At 52.7% G+C, this 19638-nt stretch overlaps 1 protein-coding gene and 1 long non-coding RNA gene across 5 annotated transcripts in view; one reads left to right on the top strand and one right to left on the bottom strand.

Moving 5' to 3' along the window:
• Positions 1 to 961: 961 nt before the first annotated feature.
• PARVB (parvin beta) overlaps positions 962 to 19638 on the bottom strand; it is a 143447-nt gene continuing 124770 nt past the window's right edge. For 3 of the 4 annotated variants that reach the window (XM_032261410.1, XM_032261411.1, XM_032261413.1), the window contains 3 exons: positions 14660 to 14761; positions 8118 to 8190; positions 962 to 2056 (listed from right to left, as the gene is read on the bottom strand). In XM_032261410.1, coding sequence (XP_032117301.1) covers positions 1980 to 2056; positions 8118 to 8190; positions 14660 to 14761 — 252 coding nt within the window. In that variant the 3' untranslated portion in view covers positions 962 to 1979. The remainder of the gene's footprint in view (positions 2057 to 8117; positions 8191 to 14659; positions 14762 to 19638) is intronic. The other variant, XM_032261412.1, reaches the window with a different exon arrangement.
• Positions 1725 to 19546, top strand: LOC116538867. Its single transcript, XR_004263811.1, has 3 exons — positions 1725 to 1812; positions 16897 to 16906; positions 19534 to 19546. It is a non-coding gene; the product is annotated as an uncharacterized LOC116538867 (long non-coding RNA).

Here is a 19638-nt window from a genome sequence, read left to right as displayed (position 1 = left end):
TTTTTGAGATAGAGCCTCACTCTGTCACCCAGGCTGGAGTGCAGTGGCTTGATCCAGAGCTGGGGTGAGCGAGTGAGCAGTGTCTCCTTTTATAAGATGCTGTAAAGGAAGATGCTATCGGGGCTACAGGGAGAATGAGATGAACATTTCATATCCTCCCATTATAAGGGGAATTACGTCACTTGAAATCCACATGCTCAAGTCCTAATCCACAGCACCTTCTGCATGTTGATATTTGGAGAGAGGGTCTTTACGGAGGTAATCGAGGTTAAATGAGGTCATAGAAGTGGGCCCTAATCCAGTGGGATGGCAGCCCTTTTTTTTTTTTGAGATGGAGTCTTCGCTCTGTTGCACAGGCTAGAGTGCAGTGGTGCGATCTCGGCTCACTGCAACCCCCACCTCCTGGGTTCAAGCAATTCCCTGACTCAGCCTACCCATGAGCTGGGGCTACAGGTGCACGCCACAACGCCTGGCTAATTTTTATAGTTTTAGTAGAGACGGGGTTTCATCATCTTGGCCAGGTTGGTCTTGAACTCCTGACCTCGTGATCCACCCGCCTCGGCCTCCCAAAGTGCTGGAATTACAGGCGTGAGCCACCGCACCCAGCCACCCCTCTAAGAAGAGGAGGTCAGCCTGGGCAGGCTGCTCATGCCTCTAATCCCAGCACTTTGGGAGACTGAGGTGGGTGGGTCCCTTAAGCCCAGGAGTTTGAGACCAGCCTCAGAAATACGGTGAAACCCTGTCTCTACTGAAAATACAAAAATTAGATGGGCATATTGGTGGGCACCCGTGGTCCCAGCGACTCGGGAGGCTGAGGTGTGAGGATCACCTGTGCCTGGGAGATCAAGGCTGCAGTGAGCTGAGATGGCACCACTGTACTCCTGGGTGACAGTGAGACCTTGTCTCAAAAAAAAAATACTAAAGATAAAAGAGGCAGGGAGGACACAGACACACAGGGGGAGACCACATGAAGACACGGGGAGAAGCCGGCATCTAGAAGCAAAGGTGAGAGGCCTGAGGACATGACTCTCTGACATCTGCAAGACTCACCTGTGGCACTTGATTACACAAGGCCAGTGAACCAATGCACACCCTCATTTTAAGGTTTCCGAAGAGGCATTCCGTCCCTAAAAGGGCCTCTGAAGGGGAAAGCTCGGGCCCACGCTGTCTCCAGCAGCACAATTAGAACCACCATCCCCAGACCCAGCCCCTCAACCACAGTGAGAAATTCAGAAACGGCCCCAGCAAACAGCTCCTTCCAAGGACTGTGGCAGCTGGGCTGTCCTGGGTCTTGGATGTTTGTGCAAAAGCTACATTAAAACAACAAGGAGTGGCCAAGAAGTGACAGGAATGTGGGTGGAGAACACTCGTGTCACATCTAAGCTTCTGTCACTTTAAAGTTTTTCAAACTGCAAAACCCTTTTATTAAAAAGGCCTCTCTTCCAAGGAGAGCCCAGCCCAGGAGATGCCCGGTGAGCCATCAAGCGCAGGTCCTCAGGGAGCAGGCGTTTCTGCAGAGCTGATGCCGCAGCTTCTGAGGGCCTGTGATCACTCATTGCACCAGCAGGCAGAATGCAGGGTGCTCTCAATCAGCAGGGGACAGGGGTTCGGGCTCTTTTTTTTTCATCTTTTGGCCAGGGCAGACAACAACGGACTCAGCATCCCACGCAACTGAGGTGACTCGAGGCCTCAAACGCAAGCGCCGGTGTTTAGAATCCTGCATTTTCAAAGGCTCTCGCCCATTGGGAATTACATGGAAAGGGGATTGAGAACAACGGCCAAGAGAGGCAGGGGGTGGGGTGGAGTGGGGGGGTGGGGGGGTGGAGTAAGGGTAGAGGGGGGTAAGGGTGCGGTGGGGATGACAGTCACACAGCTGGGACCAGAAGCCCAAGGCGTCTGCCTCCCTGGAAAGGCACAGGGCACAGACAGACGCTGCTTTTCCTGCCGGAGCACTCCTGCCACCGTCCGCAGCTCCCCCGTCACTCCACATTCTTGTACTTGGTGAACAGGTTGTAAAGAACCCTCAGTGTGGATTTCAGGTCCAAGTTCACCACGTCTGCAGAAGGAAACAGAGAAACTTCAGGGGCCATGCCCTCTCCGTCCTTGCGGTAGGTACTCTCAGAAGCCACGTCTCCAGCATGACACCAGCTGCTGCATCCCCAGAGTGCTTCCCCTTAAAGACTGACCGCCACCCTGTCCAGGACACTCTGGGCAGTGCCTCTGCAGGCACACAGGTTGTGTGAGAGCTCCTGGTGCAGGCTGACACCCTGCAGGGACAAGCACCTGGGACACAAGGACAGAGACACTCCCACAGCCCCTCCTGGATCTGCATCCGGACGTGTCTAAGGACTGGTTGGGGGATGTAGCTAATGAGACTTACTGGGGCCAAAAACCCCAGTAACACTTGATGGACCCGACAGCTCCCTCTGGGGCCCTGGAAGTCTTGGGTCACTTTCTTTATTTGCAAGAGAACCTTCTTGGGAACCAGGTACCTTGTTCATTTCACTTGCTCTGTGACCTCTAAGTGACTTCCCCGTCTCTACTAAAAATACAAAAATTAGCCAGGCATGGTGGCGGGTGCCTGTAATCCCAGCTACTTGGAAGGCTGAAGCAGGAGAATCACTTGAACCCAGGAGGTGGAGATTGCAGTGAGCTGGGATTGCGCCACGGCACTCCAGCCCGGGTGACAGAGCAAGACTTCAGTGGGGGCGGGGCAGGGGGACAAAGAACCAGCGTTCCCTTAGCAGCTCAGCGGCCAAGGGCCACCAGAGGCTCTTCTGAGGGTATGGGGGGGCACCCCATGCTGCCAGTGGGGCTCAGTCTCTTCATCAGTAAAATGGGCCCGGACCAGATGACACTCAAGGCCCTTTGAGCCCTGACTCCTGTGATCCAAAGGTAACCACTGGTGACCCCGTGCTTTAGCCTGACCACAAGAGCAAGAAATGGCATCTGTCACTGAGAGAGCAGGTGGGGTGGCTGCTAAGAATCAGCAGCTGTCCTTGTCACTGAGGTGGAGTTTCTCAACTCGCGCAACCTCGTCAGAGCCCGTACGGCCTCCTTTCCTTCCCTCTCACTCCACAAAGAAGACCAAGACTCACCGTGGGGGAAGGACCTGCCTGCGAGTGTGCTGTCAGAGCAGGATCAGAGCTGAACTCGGCTCGGCGGGCTGAGGACACACCTGGGGCCCGTTGAGGATCCCGGGGTCTCCCCCTGGCCTGATGGGTCCACCCCAGCTCCCGACAGCCCAGAGCAGGCAGGGGAGGGAGGATGGTGCCATGGAGCTGGAGGCGGACAAGGCGAGGGGAACAGCGGGGACAGAGGAGATCCCAGAGGTGGGGGCCATCGCCTGCTGACCCCCACTGAGTCCACTCCCATGGGGGATTCACAGGGAGACCAGAGCAGCAGCCTGGCACTGATGCCCCCAGGTCTGAGCTCTGAAAACTTCCAGACAGCCTCACTGGACAAACAGAACTCAGCCCTTGCACCCCTGCCAGACCCTGCTAACCACAGCCACCACTCAGCACCTGTGCCCAGGAGATAGGAATCCCATTCTGTGACCCGTGAACTCCAGTCCCTCTGTGCTCCCCAAAGGCCCACCTCACCAACCAGCTCTGGCACTCAGCCCTGTGAAATTCTAGCGAGCGACAAGGCTCTCTCTCAGGCAAGGGGCCTCCTTAAGGGCAGGGTCGGGGACCCCACTGGAGTCTCTTCCAGCTCCCCCCAAGGGGGCAGGGGGCTGGGATGCTCATCAGAGCTAGGGGCCTGGGGACCAGGTGCAGGCCTGGCTGTTCAGACGCACCATGTGCAGGGAGCGTGAGACTGCTCTGCTTCCTCCGGGTGGGCACCGACAGGGCAGTCTCAGGCCCGTGGGGGAGGCCGCAGCCACTGCCTCCCTCCCCACCAGCTCTGAGTACCCAGGTAAGGCTGCCTAGCTCGGAGGAGGGTGTCAGGGAGGCCACAGCCACCGTGCCCCATTCTCCGTGTCATTCTCATCTCTGGTACGTCCCGATTCTTGCTCCCCAGCTGGTTTTGAATGAAGAAGGAAAAATCTCTCATTCCTTGCATCAGCCACAAAGTAAAGAGGCCCAGCAGGGATCCCATCTCATAAATCTCCGCGGCTTGGTCCCTGGCCAGGGCTGGCCCAGCGAAGGTGCTAATGAGCACTGCAGACCCAGTCTGTCCCCTGCCGGGCTGGACAAAGGCCCTGGGACACCGAGGGACCCTGCCTGGGAGGCTATCTGCCCTGGGCCAGCGCCTCTGCCTCTGGCCTGGTTTCCACATGTCCGTGGTGCCTTTCCTGACATGCCATCCAGCCACGCTCTCAGAGGCAGATGAGTACAAAGCACATCCCGGCTCAGGGCACACCCCCTCCTCGGAGGCCAGCCTGTCAGAGGATGTCCTGGCCTCTGGACATGCTCCTGCGTCACTCCTCAAAAACGGGACAAAGGGCGGGGTGCAGTGGCTCACACCTGTAATCCTAACACTTTGGGAGGCTGAGGCGGGTGGATCACCTGAGGTCAGGAGTTTGAGACCAGCCTGGCCAATGTGGTGAAACCCCATCTCTACTAAAAATACAAAAACTAGCCAGGCATGGTGGCAGGTGCCTGTAATTGCAGCTGCTGGGGAGGCTGAAGCAGGAGAATTGCCTGAACCCGGGAGGCAGAGGCTGCAGTGAGATGGGATAGAGCCACTGCACTCCAGCCTGGGTGACAGAGCAAGACTCTGTCTCAGGAAAAAAGAAGAAGGGTGGGGGGTTGTGGGAGCAAAGAAACAGAGTTCCCTCAGCAGCTCAGAGGCCAAGGGCCACCAGGGGCTCTTCTGAGGGTATGGGGGAGAGCACCCCAGGCTACAGTTGGGGCCCAGGCTTTGGGTTATGGGAGACTAAAGGAAGCCCCAGCCAAGCCCTCAGCAGACATGAGCAAGGATTTCTCCTCCCTGACGGTGTGTGACCCAACCATACACTAACGCTAACCATCAATATATATAATCTCATCATAGATGATCTCATATGTATGATCTCATCATATATAATCTCATCATGTGTATAATCGCATCATATATGATCTCACCATCTATAATTTCAGCATTTATAATCCCATCATACACAATCTCATCGTATATATAATCTCATCATTTATAATCTCATGAAATATAGCCCCATCATACGTGACCTCATCATATATTCAATCTCATCATACATAGTCCCACCATATAATCTCACCATATATAATCTCACCATATATAATTGTATCGTATATAATCTCGTCATATGTGATCTCATCATCTACACTCTCATCATATATAATCTCTTATGTATGATCTCATCCTATATAATCCAATCATATATAATCTCTTCATATATGATCTCATCATAATCCCATCATACACTTAATCTCATCATATATTTAATCATATATGGTCTCATCATTTATAATCTCATCATATATGATCTCGTCATAATTCCATCATACATTTAATCTCAACATATCTTTACTCTCATCATATATATCTCATCATATAATCTCAAATATAATCTCATCATATATGATCTCATCATTTATAATCTCATCATATAATCTCATCATATAATAATATCACCATATATAATTCCATATATAATCTCATTGTATATAAATGCATTATATACTCATCATATATATGACCTCATCATATATGGTCTCATATATAATCTCATTATATAATCTCATCATATAGTCTCATCATATATAATCTCATCACATGTGATCTCACCATCTATAATTCATATATGATCTCATATATATGATCTCATCATTTATGATCTCATCATATATCTCATCATATATAATCTCTTCAAATATAATCTCATCAAATATCTCATATATTTAATCTCATCATATATTTAATTCTGTGAGCAGGACCCTCTTCCAGTGCTCATAGAAGCAGCTCCCTTGAGCTTAATAGGTGCTGAGGGGCTGGCAGGCTCAGCAGAACGTGGGTGGCACTGCCCGTCAGCCCTGCTGGAAAGTTACAGGGCAGAGCTGAACACTGAAGGCTCTGACAAGTCCTGTGTGAAGCACCTGCTCCCCCAGCGACCCCATGAGGTGTGTGGACACAGGTGCCATGGTCACTCCCCTGCACAGATGAGGAGGCCCTGGCACAGAAAGGCAAAGTAACCTGTCCAAGGACACACAGCTGGGAAAGGCAGAGCAGCATCCCTTGGGCCCCCAGCCACTCCCTCATGCCCCTGCCTCACAGCAACAAAAGGGCTGCAGGGCAGCAGCCACGAGGAGTCCCAGAGACCCAGGCCACGCCGGCCCCGACGGGCAGCAGCTCGCCACATGCCTGCTGGACGCATGCTTCGACCCGGTGCTGTCGAGCAGTTTCCAGGCCAGGCACTATTCTCAGCAAGCAGTGGACAAAACCCTGCTGCCTTGGGGCTTCCACTCTAGTGCAGAGGGCGGGACAATGAAGAATCAGCAGGCCAGGTGCAGTGGCTCACACCCTTAAACCCAGCACTTCGGGAAGCCAAGGCGGGCAGATCATGAGGTCAGGAGATCGAGAGCATCCTGGGCAACATGGTGAAACCCCGTCTCTACTAAAAATACAAAAATTAGCTGGATGTGGTGGTGTGTGCCTGTAATCCCAGCTACTCGGGAGGCTGAGGCAGGAGAATTGCTTGAACCTGGGAGTCGGAGGTTGCAGTGAGCCAAGATCATGCCATTGTGCTCCAACCTGGAGACAGAGCGAGACTCCATCTCAAAAAAGAAAACAAAAAAAATCAACAAGGCCAGGCATGGGGACTCGTGCCTGTGATGGGAGGCAGCAAATCGCTGGAGCCCAGAAGTCTGAGACCAGTCTGGGCAACATAGTGAGACCTCACCTCTACAAAAAAAAAAAGAAGTTAAAAAATCAGCCGGGCATGGTGGTGTGCACCTTAGTCCCGGCGGCTTGGGAGGCTGAGGTGGGAGGATGGTGTGAACCCAAGAGGCAGAGGCTGCAGTGAGCTGTGATCACACCACTGCACTCCAGCCTGGGCGACAAAGTGAGACCCTGTCTCAAAGCAAAAAAGAATAAACAGCCACGCACGCAATGAGAGGGGAGGGTGTGGAATCGTCCCGTGAAACCCTGAGAGGAGGGCACACGGGCAGGAGGGGACCGGCCAGGGCTTCCCCGTGGACTGGCAGGAGACGGCAACTGCGGCGGGTGGATGGAAGGGACGGGATCCGTTTTCTCGCTATGTCAGAGACTCTACACAGCCCGCCACTGAGTGGATGCTGGCAACAGACGTAAGCGTCACGGACCCCTGACTCATGTATTACCATGGGGGACTCAGGAGAGGGAGCAGGGCTGGGTAGGGAGCCATGGTCAAGGCGGGGGCCCACAGGCATAAACCACAGTGTCTGAGTTCTGTGGGCTCCTCCTACATGGCAAAGGTTTTGATGGCGGCAAAGAGATGGCGTCACACAGGACTTATCAGAGCCTTTAATGTTCAACTCTATCCTGTAACTTTTCAGCAGGGCTCACGGGCACTTCCACCCACGTTCTACTGAGCCTGGCCGTCCCCAAGCACTTATGAAGAACCCTTCCTAGGAATTCTGATGCTCGTTCGGGTTAGAGTCCTCGTACAGGCAAATCAGCACAGGAGCCAGGTGGGGACAGTGAAGTGACCGCCCGCCCCGGCTCTGCTGGTCTCTTACCCCCAGCTCAGACCCACAAAGAGCAGGAGTGTGCCAAGTCCCTGCTCCCAAGCACTGCGTTCGGCTGAGCACCAGGAGACCTCCACCCCAAGCGTCATTAAATTTGAGTAAGCCTTTAATACCTTCTCAGGCCACAAAGCTGCATTTCCAGCCCAAGTGGCCAGCTAGAGACGTACTTCATCCTGAGGTCTGTGGGCAGAGGCCACGTCCTTCAAAGTGGTTATTAAAGAACTGGCACTGCCAGCTCCACCAGCAAAGTCCTCCTGGTCCCCAGAATGAGGAGACGGAGGAGCTGGGGTTGGCAAACCCTCGCCCCAGAGCCAGAGATGCGGGGCCCATCTGGCGAACAACACGCCAGCCTTCCGGCCACTGCTGGGACCCGGTTTTCCTCCCCTCCACACCCAGCCCTCCCACGGGAACCTGAGCCAGGGACATTACCTTCAGGGCGAGCCTTGGGTTTCTTGAGGCCTCCGTCCAGCATCAGCTCAAAGGCGAAGGACACATTATGGACCTGCCAAGGAAGGGGGCGGGTCAGCGGTGGGGTCCAGCAACCGTCCCCAGCCCAGGCCCATCCAATGCCCACAGCTTGAGGACAGCCAGTGTAGACAGGACAGAACCTCTGGAACACTGAGGTCCACTGAGGACCCACCGAGCCCAGGGCAGGCCACAGCATGGGCAGGGATGGGGGAGGACGTCTGCAGAGGGCCACGTGCACTTCCTGGGTGGTTCTCGCTCCCCACACTGGTGGCCTACGCGGAGAGATGGAAGGGTGAGGTGCCTGGCCAGCTTTCAAGGGCTCACAGCCAACAAGAGCCTGCTCTGCCCCAGACGCCAGCCATGTGATGAGAAGTCACAGAGATCCCATTTTACTTATTCATTTACTTTCTTCCTTCCTTTTTTGAGACAGGATCTGTCACCCAGGCTAGAGTACAGTGGCAAGATCTCGGCTCACTGCAGCCTCCGCCTCCCAGGCTCCAGCCATCTTCCTGCCTCACCTTTCCAGTAGCTGGGACTCCAAGCATGCATCACCGTGTCTGGCTAATTTTTGTATTATTATTATTATTTAGAGATGGGTTTTGCCACGTTGGTCAGGCTAGTCTCTAATTCTTGGGCTCAAGTGATCTACCTGCCTCAGCCTCCCAAAGTGCTGGGATTATAGGTATCAGCCACTGTGCCTGGCCCACAATGACCCCATTTTACAGAGAAGGAAACCAAGGCCCAGAGGGGATGAGTCCCGAGCAGAAGCTTGCAGGCCTGGGCACTGCCCTAGGAAGGGCTAGAAAGAGCTGCACGTGCCCAGGCCTGGTGTCTCATGCCTGTAATCCCAGCACTTTGGGAAGCTGAGGTGGGCAGATCACCCGGTCAGGAGTTCGAGACCATCCTGGTCAACATGATGAAACCTCATCTCTACTAAAAATACAAAAATTAGCCAGGCATGGTGGCGGGCACTTGTAGTCCTATCTACTAGGGAGGCTGAGGCAGGAAAATCGTTTGAACCTGGGAGGCGGAGGTTGCAATGAGCTGAAATGGCACCACTGCACTCCAGACTGGTGACAGAGGGAGACTCCATGTGCCCCCCTCCCCCAAAAAACAGAGCTGCTAGTAAGGCTGTGCCTTTGCAGGATAGGGTGCCCTTGGGGCAGGGAGGGACCCAGCACTTAGCAGGCACAGTGGGCTGGTCAGAACTGAAGTCAGACCCATAGTGGCTGCAAGCGTCAGCCTGCAGTGTGCCGGTCCTGTTAGATGCTGAAGAAAGGTGGCCACCTCCCCACTTACCATGACTTCTCCTGATATAAAAGGGTCTATGACTATTCAGCGCCCAGTGTACTGGAAGCTTTCATTCTGCTAGTGATGGCTGAACAGATTTAAAATAAGAGCCTTCTGGGCTGTGTTTAAAGACCACTGGAGAGGGATACAGGTGATGAACCAGATTACATCCAGCCACCCACCTGCCACGAGCCAAGGCTGATGGGAGGAGGGGACATCAAGCAAAAACACAGATGTCATACTGCAAGGGACTTCAGAGTTCTTAGCAATCAAACGTCACGTCCAGGTGCGGTGGCTCACACCTGTAATCCCAGCACTTTGGGAGCTGAGGCAGGTGGATCGCTTGAGGTCAGGCATTTGAGACTGGCCTGGCCAATGTGGTGAAACCTTGTCTCTGCTATAATTTAAAAAATTAGCTGGGCTTGGTGGTGCAGAGCTGTAATCCCAGCTACTTGAGGGCTGAGGCATGAGAATTGCTTGAACCCGGGAGGCAAGGTTGCAGTGAGCTGAGATCGTGCCACTGCACTTCAGCCTGGGCGACTGAGCAACAGTCTGTCTCAAAACAAAAAAACAAAGCAAAAAATCCTTTCGACAATCATATTTTCATGATTCTGAGGTCAATGAATCAGAAGCATGAACAATTTGATTTGCAATGTAATTGAGTAATTAACCAGGAAAAAGAGGCTTCCCTGGATTAATCAAATGCACAACACTGGAAAACAGCGTGGGGTGCTTTGGAAAAGCTTCCACAGTGCACACGGGCTGTGCTCGGAGAAGCAAGGGGGTGAATGGTGTGCCAGCACCAACCGCGAGAGGGCCTGGCCAGACATGGGGTCAGTGGGGAAGACACCGCCTGGAAGGAGGGCGGGCCATGTCCACCCTGGAGGCGGGGAGGGTGAGCAAACCGAGACCCTGCTCCAGAGGCCAACTCAGAAACTACCAATGAGAACACCAGGCAACAGGGCAGATACCCAACCCTGCAGGACAGCCTGCCTGGATATGGGGGTGGGCTGCAGCAGGGCTAGGTCTGAGGGTGGCCAAACACTGGAAATGGGGAAGGAGCAAAATAGCCTGTGTGGAGGGTGCAGAGAGCAGTTCCCCTAAGGAGAGAGCAGGGAGCACCCGCCACGGGGCAGGTGCATTTGGCACAGGCTCCCTTTCCCCTCCCGACCCTGTGCGAGGTTGGGTGCCATCTTCCTTCCCAGAGGAGGGTGCTGGGACATCAGTGCCCTAAAAAGGCACAGGGCTCAAAGGGGTGGAACCAGGACTGAAACACGTTTAAGTCTGATCTGGAATCTGTGCCCATTCTCCTCCAAGAGCCTCCTGCCTCGGCTCCCCTAGCAACACAGGCCCCTTTAGCTGACCACCGTCCACGTCATCAAATTAGCTCTCACACACGTGTGCACACGCACACATGCACACTCACGCACACACAACAGGCTTGACCCCAAATGGAGATGGAGACAGGAGAGCAAAGAGGGGGAACGGCAAGAAAAGATGCTGTTAGATGCTGCAGAAAGCGGGCCACCTCCCCACCTACCATGACTTCCCCTGGAATAAAGGCCTCTATTACTACTCAGTATTTTTCTTTTAAGGAAAGATTCTTCCCCGGTGTGAAAGTTAGCACCAATTTGGACCGGTCTGTTTTCGTGCCTCTCCCGTACGCCTCTGAAGCCTGAGGAAGCCTCTTTCACGCAGAGAAGGGGGGATGCTCAGGAGGAGCTGGGGATGAGATGCGTGACACATGGAGACGCTCAGAGACGGCTGGAGAGTGTGATCAGGCAACGAGGTGGTCCCCCCTGCCCCAGGAGAGAACAGCTCAAGGGGAGAGCAAAGCCCCTTCCAAGCCCCTTCCAGCCCTCACTGCTCTGCAGACGCTCGGCCCCACAGTGATTGGTTTGGAAGTGGGATTTTCCTCCTGCTTTCTTCACAGGCTGAGGGAATGTCGGGCAGGAAACTGCCACTGTCCCATGCCTGTCCTCTCTCAGGTCCCTGCCTCTGCCCTCAGCCACCTTCCATGCCCCGCAGGACAGGATCACGGCAGATTCCCAGCACGCAGCTCCTGGTGAGGATTGGGGACCACCCACCCCAACCCTGACTGCAGTGGGAGTCCCCAAGGCCCAGCGAAGATCAGGCCATACACGGCCCTGCTTCTAGCCAGCCACATGGGCAGAAATCCTTTCTCTCCACAATTCAAAAGGTTTCAGTCAACCTGGCCGGGTGAAGAAAGAATAGAAGGTTCTGGAACAGGAGTGGACCCTCCTGGCTCTGCCATTGCTGGCTGTGCAACCCTGGGCTGGCCTCGAAGCCCTCCTGAGATTCCCTGTCCTCATCCAGTAATGCTGAGGGGATCAGCGGAGGGGAAGCAACTCATGTTTTCTTCTAGGAAATATCTCCAAGTCTCCAGGGTACACCCCACTCCACAGAGACGGGGGGCCTGCAGAGTCTCCCAAAATGATGACCAAGGGGTGCAAGGCACTCAGCACATGGCCAGTGTAGGGTAAAGCTCCAGGGTGGCTTTGCAACAGAAAGCCAGGGACGCCAGTCATGGTGGCTCATGCCCGTAATCCCAGCACTTTGGGAAGCCGAGGTGGGTGGATCACCTGAGGTCAGGATTTCGAGGCCATCCTAGCCAACATGGAGAAACCCTGTCTCTACTAAAAATACAAATTAGCCGGGTAAGGTGGCACATGCCTGTAATCCCAGCTACTTGGGAGGCTGAGGCAGGAGAATCACTTGAACCTGGGAGGCAGAGGCTGTGGTAAGCAAAGATTGCACCATTGCACTCCAGACTGGGCAACAAGAGTGAAACTCCTTCTTAAAAAAAAAAAAAAGCCAGGCCACACTCACACCTCTGAGGTAGCTCACAGGGCAGAAGCCTACAGGCTGTGAGCTGTCCAGCGTGATTTTTTCTTTTTTAATCCAATGCAATTGTTTCAAACCATAAGCCATGACTACCCTCAGGACAGCAGCTCATGATGCATCTCTGGTTTTACTCACTGAACCTCAGTCTCTCCTCCAAAAATGTGGAGCAGCTGTAAGGATTCCCAGGGCCAGAGCAAATGCATCTCAGGGTCTCAGCCCATAAGAGACAGGAGCAGGGGACGTCACCAACATCCTGTCTGCAAGCAGTTTTGAGCACATGGGTGCTGGGCCCAGCCTGAAGTGGGCAAGTCCTCCGCAGCAGGGGACCACCCACCTGTCCAGGGGTCGTGAGGGCTACAAGATAGATAATAAATCCCATGGGCCCAGGGAGACTTGACAGCAGCTGCCATTATGACCATCATACCACGAGGAGAAAGGGGGAAAATGCAGGGGCCGGGGGAGGAACTCCTCCCAGCCCCCCATCCTCCCATCTTCCCATCCTCCGAAGCTGCTGACATCCTCCCGTCTCCAGCCACCCGCAGAGTCATGCCACCACCCCAGGCTCCCGTTCTCCTGAGTGAATAGGATGAACGGTGTGCTGCGTGCTATACCTGAAAATAGCCTTCCCTTCCTCGCTGCGATTCAGAGGGGAAAGCAGATGACTCAAGCCTCCCCAAGCCTCGCAGGCCAGGGCAGCCATTGTCAAAGACTTTCATCCAAGTTTCAAAGGTAAGAAGGCCAGGGCCCAGGAGATGACGCCTCTGACATTTGTACAAAGCCTTGTCTTGGAAAGAACCCAGCTCTAAGTCTCCTGGCTACACTCACTGTTCTCGCCAGCATCCTTATTAGTTTGAACAAAGAAAAGAACTCTCCAAAACAATGTTTCTGCAACCAGCCGTGTCAGGGCCCGGAGACGCACGGGCGTCTTCACTGCATTGTCTGCCCATTCACTCCCAGGGTGGCAGCACAGGCACCGCGTTTCCTGGTGAGTTCTGCACAATTTTGCTCATTCCCTCTGCACTCCCTCTTGTACTCACTCTCTCTCTCTCTCTTTCTCTCTCGATTCAACGTGGACTCCATGTGCCAAGACCTCTCTAATCTGTCCTGATTCCATCTCAGCAGGCGAGACAGGAACAACATTTGGCCACAAGCAAATAGACTGCGACGTGCCAGCAGTGGGCAGATTGATAAACACTGGTCCCATTTCTGCTATTTCTCTGGCTGCCACCACCAGCTTACATCGTCTGCCTCCCTGACTCATGGGTCTAACACTTGGGGAAAATAAAATGACAGATGCCCGTGAATCCAAAGCAACATAGATCATCCATGGCCAAGTTTTTAAAGGCAATGCACTAAATACTGCCACGAGCGGCTTCACTGCAGAAGCCCTGGCAGAGGGCAGACAGCAGGGAGGAACCCACGCGCAGGGTGGCCACAGCGGGACCGGGAGCGTGGGCCAGCCCGATTGAAAGGAATGACCCAGATGACCCTATTTGAGAAATGTTCCCAAGAAAACAACCCACAGGGATGAAACAACAAACTCCATGTCAAAAAGATGTTCTGTTGTTTCAGTAGGAAAAAAAAAAAAATAGAAACACTTTCAAGTTGATGGCCAAGAATGGGGAACGGGGAGACACTGGTAACGGAGCCATGCTTGGGACTTTGTGCCGCCACTGGACATGGCATTTGGGAAGCTTGGGAAGCAGCAGGGAAAACCACAGGCGCTGGATCTGCAGCAGAACAGGGGAAGGGTTTACAACTCTACTGAGATGTGACCGCAATTATTAAAAACTACACGGTCCCGGCTGGGCGCAGTGGCTCACGCATGTAATCCCAGCGCTTTGGGAGGCCGAGGCAGGAGGATGACAAGGTCAGGGGTTTGATACCAGCCTGGCCAATATGTCGAAAACCCATCTCTACTAAAAATACAAAAATTAGCCAGACGTGGTGGCAGGCGCCTGTAGTCCCAGCTACTCAGGAGGCTGAGGTAGGAGAATCACTTGAACCGGGAGGCAGAGGTTGCGGTGAGCTGAGATCACGCCACTGCACTCCAGCCTGGGCAACAAGAGCGAGACTCCATCTCAAAAAACAAAGCAAAAAAACTACACAGTCCCGTGGAAAAGATCCCAAAGAAAATGTGGCAAACAAAACTCGGATGCGCTGTGCACTGCTGATGGGCCTCTCATTTCTTCTGCCGAGAGTTCCATCTAATCGCAGTATCACTTGTGCGATTTTTACTTTTTGAAGAATGCAGCCAGGCCGCAGAAAGAGCTGCCAGAATGTTCTATGCCCTGCATTTCAATGAGCGTTTCTTGAGCCACTACCAAGGACGGAGACCACGCACATACCTTCTGATCGAAGCTTTCCGGAGTCAGGTAGAAGTTGTGGAGAGGAACAAAGTAGTCTTCCAGAAGGCCCATGAGCAGAACCAGGTATACGCCATCTGCAAACTGCAGAGAAAGACTTGTGATGTTTCCGGGCGGGGTATGAGGTTGGCAAATACTTTGCATAAACTCAAGGGGGGCATATTTTTTCCTTCTAAGACAGAGTCTCCCTCTGTCACCCAGGCTGGAGTGCACTGATGCAATCAAGCCTCACTGCCGCCTCGACCCCCCGGGCTCAGGTGGTCCTCCCACATCAGCCTCCCAAGCAGCTGGGACTATAGGTGCACACCACCAAGTCGGGCTAAATTTTTGTTTTTGTTTTTGTTTTTGAAGACAGAGTTTTGCTCTTGTCGCCCAGGCCGGAGTACCATCTCCACTCACGGCAACCTCCACCTCCTGGGTTCAAGTGATTCTCCTGCATCAGCCTTTGTATTTTTTGTAGAGACAGGGTTTTGCCATATTGCCCAGGCAGGTCTTAAATTCCTGGGCTCAAGTGATCTGCTTGCCTCAGCCTCCCAAAGTGCTAGGATTACAAGTGAGAGCCACTGCACCTAGTCGGAAATATTTTAAAGTAAAGTAATCCAACCCTCCTCTCACTTCAGGCAGGAGAATCTGGTATCAAGTGAAGGCATGATCGTGAAATCCTTTGAGACCCGGCGCCTAATCTAAGAAAGGCAAAAGGGCAGAGGGCTGTAATTACCTGGGCACTGCAAACACTAAATATGATGAGCGTTTGGAGCTGAGTGCAGCTGCCTGGTTAGGACTGTGCCTTTGGAAATGTCCCCTGCTGCTGATCCCAGGGATAGCACTGACTCCCATCGCTCAGGGCTACCGTAAAGACACAGCAAGAGGGCGGGCAGGGAGCCCCCGGCACACGTGAGTGCTCCCTCAGCATCGGCTGCTGGAATCATTCATTCAGACCTTCAGGGCGCAGAGCTGGGACCAGGCGGCCCTCACCACTCTGTCTTGCAGCAGAGACCACAGTGAGTGCAGCCCCAGCCTCCATGGCTCTAGAGCTGCTGTCCAACACGGTAGCCAATGGCCACGTGCGGCTATTTAAATGAAAAATGTTTGTCTTTGAATGTTGCTGACTTTCTTTTTTGTTGTGATGAAATTCGCCATCTTAACCATTTGTAAATTGTGGGAAGTAGAAAAGTTCCTCTTCAAATTTTCTTTCCTGTTAAAGAATAAATGTGCTAATAACTTTGTGAAGCCCTATCCTCTGTAGCTGTTAGACACGCCATGCTTACAGGCACATAGCACAATCTGTGTCCTTGTACTTTAACCAACATATCTGTGCTGGACGTGCTCACAGGCATGTCCCAGCTCTCCACTGCTTTTACCTGTTTACAAAAGTTTTAAGTTGTTAGCCAATCGGGTTTCAGTTTAGACTGTGAGGTCTGGCTCCAGCCAACGGAGATCAGACCCAGCAGTGAGGAGGACCCCAAATGCGTAAGGGATAAACATGTCTGCTTTCATCTGTTCATTGTACCCTCGTGGTAAGGTGGCTAGCGAGGGTGCCCTTCCTGCAGTGGAGGAAGTCAAAATTGCTTGCTGAGAGATCCTTTGTCTCAGTGCTGATTTTTCTTCGCGGCACCGAGCATCTGTTTCCAACATAAGTGCGCAGGTCAAAGTACATCCTCATTGTTGGGAATGCACTTACTTACACACACACATCTCCAGAACTTCATGTTCCCAAAGTGAGACTCTGTCCCCAGTTCTCTCTTGTACTCTCCCCCCAACCCCTGAGAACCACCAATCATTCTAGTCTCTGTGGTTATGAATCTGACTCCTCTGGGTAGCTCATGTAAGTGGAATCACATAGCCATCTGTCTTTTTGTATCTTGCCTATGCTGACTTTTCTCTTTAGTTAAATTGTGGTAAAAACATACCATAAAACATACCATCCCGTTTCCCATCTTAACTACTTTTAAGTGTCCCATTCGGTCACGTTAGGTACATTCACATTGTTGTACAAACAATCTCCAGGGTCCTTAAATCTGAATGTTTTAAAAAATTCATTAAAATTAAAAATTGCATTTCTCAGCAGCATGATCACGTTTCGGGTGCTCAGTAGCCACGTGTGGCCAGTGGCTGCCGTGCTGGCCGGCACAGCTACAGGACACTTCCATCATGAAACAGAGGTCTGTTCATCGGTGCTGGTCTGGAAGATTCTCAGGGAGAACAACTGGAGAGATGAGAGGGGCTGGGGTGCCTGGGAGACCTCCAGCTTCCTGAGACTGGCAACAATAGTAATGGATAAAACTAGAACTCAAAGATGGGAGGGTGTTTTATTGAAAACAGCAGCAGCAGCTGTCCCCTCCCAGGTAGACCTCCAAGGCCCCTATCCCAATAGTACTTTAAGATGAAAAGTCAAGGCCAGGTACAGTGGCTCACACCTGTCATCCCAGCATTTTGGGAGGCCGAGGCGGGTGGATCATTTGAGGTCAGGAGTTCAAGGCCAGCCTGGTCAACACGGCAAAACTCCATCTCTACTAAAAATACAAAAAGAAAAGTTAGCTGGGCATGGTGGCTCCATGCCTGTAATCCCAGCTACTCAGGAGGCTGAGGCAGGAGAATTGCTGGAACCCAGGAAGCAGAGGTTGCAATAAGCCGAGATTGTGCCACTGCAGAGCCTGGGCAACAGAGCGAGACTCCATCTCAAAAACAAAACAAAACAAAACCAAACAAACAAACAAATATACATATATATATATATATATGAAAAGTCAAAATCACAAACATCCAATATCAGAAGTCCTGACCTTTAGAAGAGGCAGGCACAGCTAGAGCATAAAGCACAAAGCAATGCCAGTGGGCAACAGTCCCTCAAGGGACCCAGGATAGGGTCTGAGCCCTGAATTCAACCCGCTGTCAATTGACGGGCAAATGGCACTTGGTCTGCACGTCGCTCGCCTTCGGCCTTCCACACCACAAAACAGCCAGCCACTCCTCTCATTAAGGAGATCAGACAGGTTTGAAGAACTTTTTTTTTTTTTTTTGAGGAGTCTCGCTCTGTCGCCCAGGCTGGAGTGCACTGCTGCGATCTCGGCTCACGGCAACCTCCGACTCCAGGGTTCATGCGATTCTCCTGCCTCAGCCTCCTGAGTAGCTGGGACTATAGGTGCCCACCACCAACCTGGCTAATTTTTTTTGTATTTTTAGTAGTAACGGGGTTTCACCGTGTTGGCCAGGATGGGTTCAATCTCCTGACCTGCAGCTGCCTGCCTTGGCCTCCCAAAGTGCTGGGATTACAGGCGTGAGCCACCGTGCCCGGCTGAAGAACTCTTTTAAGTCTGCCTCCACAGGCAAGCTTCATGCCCACAGCACCTTGGTCAAGCGTGTAGGCATTTTCCTACCAGAATAACACCGAGCTGGCTTGTGCACAGAGGCCAGCACCCATGTCTCTGTGGACTAACTTCCAGGTAACCGAAGCCGCCGCGTGAATGAAGGCGCCAACCCACACCTCTGCCAGGAGGTCCGGGGAGGCCACATTGCTGCGGCTGCAGGCCCTGAGCTTCCTTCCACTGTGTCTCGTCCCTGTCCCCGCACACGGGGTCACAGGAAGGCAGGAGGGACCGCCACACAGAGAGGGCAAGGCCCGGGGGCCCAGCTGCGAGCAGGTGACCCTCCCCTCTCACAAGCACCCAGGGTGGTGTTCTCACTCAGCAACCTGCTGTGCAGCTCTGCGGGGAGCAGGGTCCCAGAGGCCCCGAGGCCCCGCAGCTGCCTCCTCATCAGCAGAGCTAACCCCTGCCGAGCCCTGCCCGCAACGGTCTCAGCCGCTGTCCCATCCTCACACTGCCCATCGTCAGCAGCTCAATCTTGTGGACAGAAGCGCAGGGAGGCCAAGGGGCTCACTCTCTGTCACACACAGGCAGAGGACACCACTCACCATCACACAGCGGGCACACTGTCTACAACGTCAGGATGGTTTGGAAATGAGGGAAAACTCACGCATACACCACACACATACCACAGACTACAAAAACCACACACACACAGACTACAAAAATCACAGGCACACACCACACAGACTACATAAACCACACACACACAGACTACATAACCCCCACACACACATACCACACAGACTACACAAACCACACACACACCACACAGACTACACAAACCACACACACCACACAGACTACACAAACCACACACATACCACACAGGCTACACAAATCACAGACACACCACACAGGCTACACAAACCACACACACACCACACAGGCTACACAAACCACACACATACCACAGAGACTAGACAAACCACACACACACCAGACAGACTAGACAAACCACACACACACCACACAGACTACACAAACCACACACATACCACACAGGCTACACAAACCACACACACACCACACAGACTACATAAACCACACACACACCACACAGGCTACATAAACTACACACACACACCACACATCACACAGACTACATAAACCACACACACACACACACACACACACACACACAAACACACACACACACACACAGAGAAATGGAAGAAATTAAACCAGGCCCTCTCCGACTCCCAGGGCATCAAGACATTAATGATTTATAGTCTTTGTAAATGATATATGATATTTATACAAACACCCAAATTCCTTTGCAACAACAACAACAAAAAAATCCCTGGCTTTCTGTGGCCAGTGACCTCTTCTGGTGGGCCAGTGATTAAACATACATTTAAGACTCTAGATAGTGTGATAATAGGAAAAAGAAATGTCAATATTGAGTAAATAGAAATAAATGCAAATTTAATTTCAGAGTCTCAATCTAAGAGGCTCAGCTGCTCATAGCAATGTGCAGGCCCCTCTGAGAAGGGATGTGGGGACAGCTGGGATGGATGTGGAAGAGCACTGCCCGTCACCACCCCGTGACGGTACCAGGGGTCCCCACACAGCAAACCTTCCCGGGCCTTCAGA

This window comes from Sapajus apella, unplaced genomic scaffold (genome assembly GCF_009761245.1).
Source record: "Sapajus apella isolate SASKATOON/1434 unplaced genomic scaffold, GSC_monkey_1.0 scaffold123, whole genome shotgun sequence".
Lineage (NCBI taxonomy): Eukaryota > Metazoa > Chordata > Mammalia > Primates > Cebidae > Sapajus > Sapajus apella.
The sequence above is the reverse complement of the archived record's forward strand: the minus strand, read 5'-3'. Positions and strand labels throughout refer to the sequence as shown.